The sequence below is a fragment of the Otolemur garnettii genome, unplaced genomic scaffold, assembly GCF_000181295.1.
Source record: "Otolemur garnettii isolate 467f Iridium unplaced genomic scaffold, OtoGar3 scaffold00027, whole genome shotgun sequence".
Classification (NCBI taxonomy): Eukaryota; Metazoa; Chordata; class Mammalia; order Primates; family Galagidae; genus Otolemur; species Otolemur garnettii.
Window position 1 is genome coordinate 766056 of NW_003852422.1, and position 10787 is coordinate 776842.

Genomic DNA, 10787 nt, shown 5'->3' on the forward strand with positions numbered 1-10787 from the left:
TTTGCCCAGCAGCACTTGCTGGAAAGACCATTCTTATCTCCTAGGATTACTGTTACCGTGGCATAGTTACTGAAAACCAACTGACTACAAACATTAGGACTTACTTAGGGTGTCTTACTTCTATCCCACCAAGAGGTATCTGCTCTTATACCAGGACCATCCTCTCTTAACTGCTGGAGCTTTCCATTAAGTTCTGAAATTAGGAAGAGTAATTTTTCTGTTTTTTCATTTTCAAGATTGTTTTAGCTATACTGGGTCCCCAGTATCTCCATATGAATTTTAGGATCAGCTCGCCAGTTGGTCAAAGAAGGCATCACGTAGAGCCTACAGACCAATCTGAGGGGGTCACTGCCATCTTAACACTAGCAAGTGTTTCTTGCTGTAAATGAAATTGTTTTATTAATCCTATTTCCGAGAGCTCTTTGCCAGTGTATGGAAATGCAATTCTTTCTTCCTCATATTTATTGAACTTGCATCCTCCAACCTTACTAAACTTTTTCACTAATAGATTTTTAGGTGACTCCTGAGGATTTCCTACACACAAATGCCTGTTCTTGCCTAAATGCCTTGAACCTTGAATGTTCACAGAGACATTATTCATAATAGGCAAAAACAGAAACAACCCAAAGGTCCATCAACTCATGAGTGGGAAGATAAAATGTGGTCTAGCCATACAAGGAAATCTCACCTGATAATAAAAAGCAAGCAAGCACTGACTTGCATGATGGTCTCAGTGACCCCGGCCTCCGCCCAGACCTGAGGACCCACTTGCCCCATAGCTCACAAGCACAGAGTCCATGGCAGCTAAGTCCCCAGACACAGGGAGTGATGAGGGGGTAAGAAGAGGTGATCAGAGTGCTTTAAACTGAAACTGGGGTGAGGTTATGTGATGGCTCTGTCAAGTACTAAGAGTGCTACATCCTGACAGCTTGTCCTCTGATATGATTGTGACAGTAACCTACACCCTCCAACATGCCTGTCGCTTGCTAAGTGGGTCACTGGATGCGCTTGGCCTCACTGCACGCTCTTCTGCACTGTAAGAGCAAGCAATGTTAGCGGACAATAGTCATTCTATCCACAGTTCACAGATACGCAGCTTACCTACAGGAGTCACTTCACTTCTTGTGAAGACGGCAGTTGAAGTAATAACCATGCGTGATAAATGGTTATAGCAAAACACAAATTATTTAGCTCTTAGAAAGAAGAATTAGAAACAAAACTTCTAAAGGAATAGTAAAACTGATTAACCAAACTTTAAAATATGCTTTTGTTTAAAAAAAATTTGGACATTATTTAAAATTTTGGCATTTGCTATAAGTCAGGCTTTCTCAGATGATCATGATCCCCCTGCTTGACTCACGCCCCTGCTTGACCATCACGTATCAGGAGTCGAAGCTGGTCTAAACATCCTCAAACGTTAAGGACAGCATTCATATCCAAGGACGCTCAGGAGTAAGCAACTGTCCCAGGAAGGCTATTCATGTTTATTATCACTGAATGCTGCAGTTACTATCATGCAGAAGAGAATGCAGTTGTCCTTTAGTCTACAGCAGTGTTTTCAACCTTTTTTATCTCATGGCACAGTTTAGCCTATAGTTAAACTTCCTTGGCACACTCAAATTATGTTGATCAAAAAAAAAGGTAGAAAAAAAGAATATTCTGACTGTGCTTTGAACTTCTTTCAAAAATAATTTAATTAATGATCTTTAAAACTTTCTAAGGCACAGCTAAGATCCTCTGATGGCATCCAGTGTGCAGCACAGGGGTTGGAAATCACTGGTCTAGAGGGTATGTGAAACACTTCTGAGTCTCACTGTGAGATCTGCAGGCCTCGGGCCATCAACCACCATGCCTGTCCTGCTCTGCTGCCCCACAGACCAGAAACCAGGCCTCTCCTTCACAACGAGGCCTGTTCCATGAACCTCACGGGTGATCCAAGCTGGAGCGACAGGGTATTTTGGGTAGTGGATGCTATAATTCAAATGTGAGTCTTAAAACACCTGTTGTTTTAGCAATGGCTTTGTTCTAAGTGAAGATAAGACTCCTAACATAGGAATTAATGTTTGCTTTAATAGACTGCACCCTGAGTTAAGTTTTAAAATTTATGAGTTCTCTGCAGCATTGTTCTCTAAACAATGGCATTGCCAAATACGACCATTAAAGATTAAAGTTCCTGCAGTAGATTCAGCACAAATCATCTGTCCTCCTGTTTCAGCATCGTTTGCTCGTCCGTCACGACGCCAAGCATTGCTGGTCAGTGTCGATGAGCTCTGCATCCGCACAGCTAACAGATGTCTGCTCCTGTCGAATGAATCACTTTATGTTTCATGCACTGCTGGTCGCAGATGTGTCACTATAGCAACATCATTAATTTCAGATCTTACCGGAAGCATGCACTCCAATCAGACCTCATTACCCCACACTGCTTTCTTGTCCACAAGGAGGAAAGTATAACACAATCCTTGGGATGCTTCATTTTCTGTCCCACTGCAGTAAATGATCGCCCCACTGAGAGGGATGCTTCTGTCAAAAGCCTATAGATGTGGCATGAAGCCTGTCTGCAATCACGGATGGACCCTTCCAACTATGTCAGTGACAGGGGGCTCCTCAGGCCAGCAGCACATTCTTCATCATTTCAGCAGAAACACACAGCACTTAGTCAAACTGCCTTTGGCTCCTACACTCCCCCTGAATCCTTCACGCTAACGAGGACCCACCCGCTGTGAGAGCCTCTACTGCGACTGAGGCCACCAAAGATGTGGGAACCTAAGTGACAGTCCCATTCTGCCTCCCTGGGTATAGTACTGTGGCATCACAGCTCACAGCAACCTCAAACTCCTGGGTTCCAGATCCTCCTGCCTCAGCCTCCCGAGTAGCTGGGACTATAGGCATGCACATCACACCCAGATAGTTTTTCTATTTTTAGTAGAGATGGGGGTCTCACTTTTGCTAAGGCCAGTCTTGAACTCCTGAGCTCAACCAATCCACCTGTCTCAGCCTCCCTCCAGACTGTTGGGTTACAGGCATGAGCTGCTACAACTTCTGATTTATAGACTGAGGGGTGACTGAAGACAGAATTATGTACATAATAATTATATTATAGAACGAAGGGTCCTGTAATTAGAGAGGGCCTAATTATTTAAGTTCCTGGGATGAAACAACCATGTGGCAGTGAGCAGGTGCACAGGCTGTGCCAGGGAGTGTGAGGCCGCACAGGGTGCCGGTTCAAGGCCAGCTGTTTTACCCTGACGTGATTTGCACATCTGTGTTCGCCTGACTACATGTCCTAGAGCTGAGTGTCAAACCACCACAACACTTTAAAGGCTGATGAGACATTTATTTTGCTCAGACGGTTAAAGGAATTGTCTACAATCACACACAGAGGGAGCGCAGGACACTGCTCAGGTCTGTCTAACTCCCAAGCCTATTTCCTTTCCACACGACCACGTGAAACATATCTGACCCTCCAGGCCCACCTCAGAGAAGTTGTGGTTTGGTTCCAGACCCCTGCAATGAAGCTAAAGGGGAAATAAAGCCAGCCATGGGAATTTTTGGTTCTTAAGTGTTTTGGGTTATAGTTGTGTCCCCAGTTATGCTAAAAAACACTGTAGTCTATTTAGTGTCCAGCAGCATTGTGTAAAAAAGCAACATGTATACTTAATTAAAAATTACTTTATTGCTAAAAAATGCTGGTGATCATCTGGGCCCCCCTTCAGTTCTAATCTTGCTGCTGGTGGAGGGTCTTCCTCAGCGTCCATGGTGCTGACTGACCAGGATAGTGGCTACTGACGGGGGGGGGGGGGGGGGTTGGTTTTGAAATAAGACAACAGAGAAGTTTGCTGCATCGATTGACTTTCTTTCACAAAAGATTTATCTATAGTACAAGATGCTGTTTACAGCTTTTTTACTCACAGTAGAACTTTCAAAAGTGGAGTCGATCCTCTCAAACCTGCCGCTGCTCTGTTAGCTAAGTTTATGGAACATTCTAGTCCTTTTCTGTCATTTCAACAACGTTCACAGCATCCTCACTGGGAGAAGATTCAATGTTGAGAAACCACTGTCTTTGCTCATCCTTAAGAAGCACCTCCTCATTCAGATTTCATCCTGAGATTGCGGCAATTCAGTCCCATCTTCAGGCCCTACTACTAAGTCTCGTTCTCCTGCTGTTCCCTCCACATCTGCAGAGACTTCCTGCACTGAGGTCTTGAACCTCTCAGTCATCCATTGGGGCTGAAATGAATGTCTCCCAAACTCCCGTCAATGTTGACATTTTGACCTCCTCCCATGAATCACAAATGTTCTAGATGGCATCTAGAATGGTGAATCCTTTCTAAAAGGGTTTAAGTTTACTTTGCCCAAGTCCATCAGAGGAATCACTATTTATGGCAGCTATGGCCTTATGAAATGTACTACTTAAATAATAAAAGAAGTCTTGAAAGTCAAAATTACTCTCTGATTTGTGAGTTACAGAATAGGCACTGTGTTACAGGCATGAGAAGAAGAGGAATCTCTTTATACCTCCCCATCAGAGCACTTGGGTGAGGAGGGGCATTGTCAATGAGCAGTGATATTTTGTAAAGACATGTTTTTCTTAGCAGTAGGTCTGAACAGTGGGCTTAAAATATTCAATAAACCCTGCTGTGTACAGCTGTGCCATTATCCAGGCTTTGTTGTTCCATTTCTAGAGCACAGGAGAGTAGATTTAGCATCACTCATAAGGGTCCTGGGACCTTCAGAAAGGTCAATGGCACTGGCTGCAATGTAGGGTCACAGCTGCGTCAGCCTGGTAAGAGGCAGCCTGGCTTCGGAAGCTCTGCAGCGCTAACAGTCCTGGTGGCGTCTCCCCCAATAGGAGACTGTTTCCCTGCACCCCCTTTTCAGTGATTTTGGCTAGATATTCCTGATAACTTCCTGCATCTTCTCCATCGGCACCACTGATTCACCCTGAAATCTGCGTCACAGAGATGCTTGTTCCTAAAAACTCATGAACGAAGCTCTGTGAATATTCTCAGTCAGGGATCTCTGTGTCCCTTCTACCTCTCAGTTTTAAGTAGCTGGGCTGTTCTGGACAGGAAGTTTGTGCCTCAGTCAGTTCTCCACTTACATATCAGAAAGCTGCTTTGTGAGTTTAACCTGTGACTCTCACTTTACTGATTTCTTAGTCTTAGTAGTATCAGATGATTTCCTTGATTAATTGTTATACCTGCAAATATTTATTTCTGGCTTTATATTTTATTTCTGTTTTTTGTCTTTCTAAAACAGAGCTTGCATAACAAATGTTAAAATAACAGTGCTGTCAGCCGACTGCTCTTCTTCCTGACTTTTCTAATATTTAATTATTAAAAAAGATGTTGTATTTTGTTTGAGACATATTTTCTTTATTGTGTGTATAAATATTCTTTTCTTTCTTGTTTACTAAGAATTGACTTGGAATTTAAACCATATATCAATAAATTAGGTAAAAATTTTACCCTTAGATATAGCTTATCATATTACTATGTTCAATATGTCTTCTGTAAAAAAATAAGTTATGGACTGATACGAGATTTCTAATTACAAAAATAAGAAAAATATGAAATAAGGACAAATAGAATTTGGGGCATAGACCTTCAGGGCAGGATAAGCAATTTGCAGTAAAGCTTTTTTTTTATTGTAGAGACAGAGTCTCACTATGTTGCCCTTGGTAGGGTGCCACGGCATCACACAGCTCAGAGCAACCTTCAACTCCTGGGCTTTAGGCAATTCTCTTGTCTCAGTCTCCCAAGTAGCTGGGACCGCAGGTGCCCGCCACAATGCCCAGCTATTATTTTTCTTGCAGTTTGGCCAGGCTGGGTTTGAGCCTGCCACCCTTGGTATATGGGGCTGGTGCCCTACTCACTGAGCCACAGAGCCACCTTGCAGTAAAGCTCTTTACAAGAATGTGACCACTAAATACCAAACTCACATGCCTTGTCATTCTCTCCTGACACCTCACAGATATCGTTCTACAATAAACACATAATTTTTTGCTCTTAAGCCATGAGAGAGGTGCTATAAACCCAGTTAAAAAAACTGTAAGACTATAGAAAATTAAAAATACAGAAAAATATCACTTAAAGCTCTAAGAATTTAACATTGTGATAAATCTTACATACCGTGCATACTAAAAGATGAAGTTGTAAGAAATCTTCAGGAGCAGAGTATGAAAAACTCTAAATATGAATTCAATATTCTAACACACACATATCTACATAAACATAAGCATGTATGTATAAACATCCTACGATCATTTTTGATCAGATAATTACTTGGTCCCTTCAAAGGTGAACACAATACCTGTTTTATCTGTCAGTAAATACACCAGGCGCCCCAGCTCCTCTGGTATCGTGCTGGTCCGGACAACTGTGCCAGGGATATTCTCATCTCTCATTATCATCCATCCATAGGCTGCTTTGCCCATGTCCAAGTTCACACGCAAACTGCCAAATAAAACCCACTGCAGTCATTAGTATGATATGGAACCACACAGTGAGCCCACATTCATGTACCATCACATTCCATGTAAATGTATCTAGTTACAAACATTAATTTTATAAGGAAAAGATAGTATTGAAGTTAAGACTTTGAAATCAATGAAGTTGATAACATTTAAGTCAACAAATATTTTTACAGCCCAGATAATGTTTGTAGGTGTCCAAAGAGATGGGTCACATTCTGTCCTTCAACACAGAGCACAGTGCTAGATGGAACAGAACAGTGGACCACGGTATATTCTGTATTTACCTGGAAAGAGCTGAAGCACAGTCTCCCTAGTAAAGTTATCTCAATGACGGAAAAACAAGCAACCCATGTGCTCAGTTCTAAATTGAAACTAGATCAACAACTACAGCCCCACATGACAGGGAAACACGATTAAACTCAAGGAGGGGAGGTGGGCAGGGGGCTCAGTAAGTGCCCACCTAACAGGCACAGTATGTGGCACATCTCCTGGGTGAACAACTCAACTATAACTTGGACTTCACCTAACAAACTCAAACAGTGTATCCTAATCGTAAGTAATGGTTTTTAAATAAAAACCATTAAATCTGCATCCTGAATATTGAAATCCTCTTCCCCAAGCTGTTCCCAGCCCATTTCTGGCTGTCAGGTGCATGCCCCACCTGAACTCTCCTGGCTGCTGAGGCGGACAGATCCAAACAAACAAATACCAACACAACAGGAATCAGGGAGCTGAAGGGACAACGAGAACAGAGTGGGACTGTGAGAGTCTTTTATTGATGTTCTCAGAGAAGTAAGTGAGGATATTTCATTCATGAAACAGGTGTTAAGAGAGGTGAAGAGAAAAGAAGAAAAAATTCACAAAACTTAATGACGGCTGAACTGAAAACATCAAATAAGGGTTGGAGAGGAGTATTAAAGAATTTCTCAGGAAGGAGAATAATAGGGAAGTAAAATGGAAGAGGATAGTAGAGAAAGAGTAATTGCTTTAAAGAATCAATCTAGAAGGTTTTATATCTGATTAACTGATGTTTGAAAAGAACAGCTGTAGGGCTGGGCATGGTGGCTCATGCATGTCATCTCAGTGCTCTGGGAGGCTGAGGCAGGTGGATCCCTGAACTTAGGAGTTTGAGACCAGGATGAGCCAGAGTGAGATCCCATCTCTAAAATTAGCTGGGTGTTGTGGTGGGCACCTGTAGTCCCAGCTACACTGGAGGCTGAGGCCAAGGGGATCACCTGAGCCCAAGAGTTTGAGGTTGTTGTGAGCTATGACACCATGACACTTTACTCAAAGTGACAGAGTGACACTTTGTCTTAAAAAAAAAAAGGAATTGACCTCTACTAGGTATATACCCAGATGATCAAAAATTATTTACAACAAAGACATGTTCACCAGAATGTTTATAGTAGCCCAATTCATAATAGCCAAGACATGGAAACAGCCTAACTGCCCATCGACCCATGAACGGATCAACAAATTGTGGTATATGCACACCATGGAATGCTATGCAGCCATAAAGAAAGATGGAGACAGGCGGTGCCTGTGGCTCAACTGAGTAGGGCGCCAGCTGCATATACTAGAGGTGGTGGGTTCAAACCCAGCCCCAGCCAAAAAAAACTGGAAAAAAAAAAAAAAAAAGAAAGATGGAGACATCACATCTTTTATGTTTACCTGGATGGAGCTGGAACATGTTCTTCTCAGTAAAGTATCTCAAGAATGGAAAAAAAAGTATCCAATGTACTCAATACTACTATGAAATCAATATATAATCACCTACACACTCATATGAATGGCAAAACGTAACTATAGTCCAGAAAGAAGGAGGGTAGAGCGGGGGTGGGGAGGGATTTGGGAGGAGGGAGGGTATTTGAGGGGACCTCACCTAATGTGCATGATGCAATAGTACACTTCAAAACTATTAAGAAATGAGTATAATTGTGATGGATGTGTTACTTAGTTCAATGTGAGCATTTCACATTGTATATCGAAGCAGTACCCTGAACCCCATAAATGCATCAATGTACAAAATTTTGATTTATTAAAAAATAATAATAATGAAAAATAAGAGGAATTGAGAAAAAGGATGGGAAGAAGTGGCATAATAATAGTAATAATAATATTCATCCTTTCCTTCCCTGCCTGCTTTCTTCTTCAAGGAAGCCTCTTAGAATTCCCATGTATGAGTCCAGCACAGGATGGATCTCCCGTCAGGGGGGTCAGGAGAGCATGCAGAGACCACAACAGTCACACTGTCCTGTGCAGCAGTCACTGGCCGCAGGTGACTGACTGACCATTCAGTACTTGACATGTGGCCAGTCTGAATTGAGAGGTGCTGTTAGTATAAAAGAGACACTAGGTTTTGAAGTACAAAACCCATAAAATTATCTCATTAAAACTTTTGTATTGCTCTCATGTTAAATGATAATATATTTTTGACATGGGCTAAATAAAATCTATTTTAAAAATTCTATTTCTGAGACAGAGTCTCACTATGTCACCCTGGGTAGAGTGCCATGGTGTCACAGCTCACAGCACCTCAAACTCTTGGGCTTAAGTGATTCTCTTGCCTTAGCTTCCCAAGTAGCTGGGACTACAGGTGCCCGTCACAATGCCCAGCTATTTTTTTGTTGCAGTTGTCATTGTTGTTCAGCAGGCCCAGGCTGGGTTTGAACCCGTCACCCTAGGTGTATGTGGCTGGCACCGTAACCACTGTGCTACAGAGAACAGATAGAACGTGCTTAATCCATGGAGGAAAACTATCAACTCCTTTTGACCTACCAAAATGGCAATTCACATGCTTCAACCTGTACACCCTTAACAGAACAAGCTCTAGGAATCACAATCAGTGAAGAAGGTCTACAGGTAAGTTAAAGAAAATTAAATAACTATAATTTATCTGTTCATGAATTTCACATCTTAAAGATTACTTGAACTATACTAGTCAGAAAAACTCTCTGACTATTACATAGACTTTTTAAACCAGCACTTGACCATCATGTAGCTACTTACAATTCTGTTGGGACGGTGAACCCATCAGAGACAACACCCTGTCTCAAGGGTGATGCTGCAGGCAGGACGCAGCCGTGGTCCCCAGCCCAGGAGCAAGGCAGCACCTGGTCGGGAGGGCTGGCTGGTCGCTACCGGCTCTGAAGCCAGAGCCATCGTATCCCCAAGTTGCCTATGGGGCTTCCTGTTACCACCAGGTGAGGACCGAGACCTCCTTCACTGGCAGGGATGACCTACTGTGGCTGGAGAGGCCTTGGGACATTGGGACAGTCCTACAAATGGCCACTAAACAGCAGTCCTGTGCTGGGGAGTTGAGAAGGGAAAGAAGAGACATTTATTCAGAATCTTCTTTGACTTGGGCTTTGGAGAAAGGTTCTTTTTCTTTATTTTTTTTTTGAGACATAGTCTCACTTTGTCACCCTGGTAGAGTGCCGTGGGATCATAGCTTACAGCAACCTCAAACTCCTGGACTCAAGTGATCCTCCTGTCTCAGCCCTAGAGTAGCGGGGACTACAGGCACCTGTCGCCACTCCCAGCAGGTTTTTCTATTTTTAGTAGAGATGGAGTCTCGCTCTTGCTCTGGCTGGTTTCAAACTCCTGACCTCAGGGTGCTGGGATGAAAGGCGTGGGCTACCACACCTGGTCAGAAAAATTCTTTATGAATCATAAAAATGAAGTCATGGGCCACTTAGCTTAAATTAGGTAAAAAAAAAAGCTGGAGGGACAGAGGCAGGCAAGGTGGCCAGTAAGTGCCAGAGCATGGCATGGGAGAGTGGGTCAGGAAGAGGGCCGGGCATCCTGGTGAGCCCTCCCAGCTCTCATTCTGTGGCTAAGAGTTCTGCACTTGGAGAAACATGACCTTTTGTTGTGTTGTGCTGTTTCACATTTTGCTTGAAATATTTTGGAAAATGTCAGCTACTGAATGCAAACAGATTTCTGCCCTCAGTTGGGCGGTAGTGTCTGGAGTCTGCGGTTTGCCAGGAGGTCATGATGGGCAAGGAGTGTCTCCAGGGAGCTGCCCTCCTCACATTGTAAACGATTTATGTTGTAATGAAAGAATTTCTGTTATTACGGAGTTGTAAGAAGTTATTATTTCATGGAATATTATATTAATATTATACTCTAATTACTACTGATATATTTTAGGCTAAATACAAATACTCTCTGAAGATTGCATAAAGCAGTAGCTACCCATGAAAAAGAGGGGCGAGACCATGTCCAGAGTGGTGACCGTGAGCACAGCTGCTGCGGAGGGCCAGCTCCTCAGCCTAGGGACAGGAGACCATGTCCAGAGTGGTGACCG

The 10787-nt window shown here is 42.9% G+C and overlaps 1 protein-coding gene across 2 annotated transcripts in view; it reads right to left on the bottom strand.

The window, feature by feature from the left end:
* Positions 1-10787, bottom strand: part of ATP9B (ATPase phospholipid transporting 9B (putative)) — a 244444-nt gene that overhangs the window by 69498 nt on the left and 164159 nt on the right. For both annotated transcript variants that reach the window (XM_003788391.3, XM_003788390.3), the window contains exon 13: positions 6316-6458. In XM_003788391.3, the coding sequence (XP_003788439.1) occupies positions 6316-6458 (143 nt within the window). The remainder of the gene's footprint in view (positions 1-6315; positions 6459-10787) is intronic.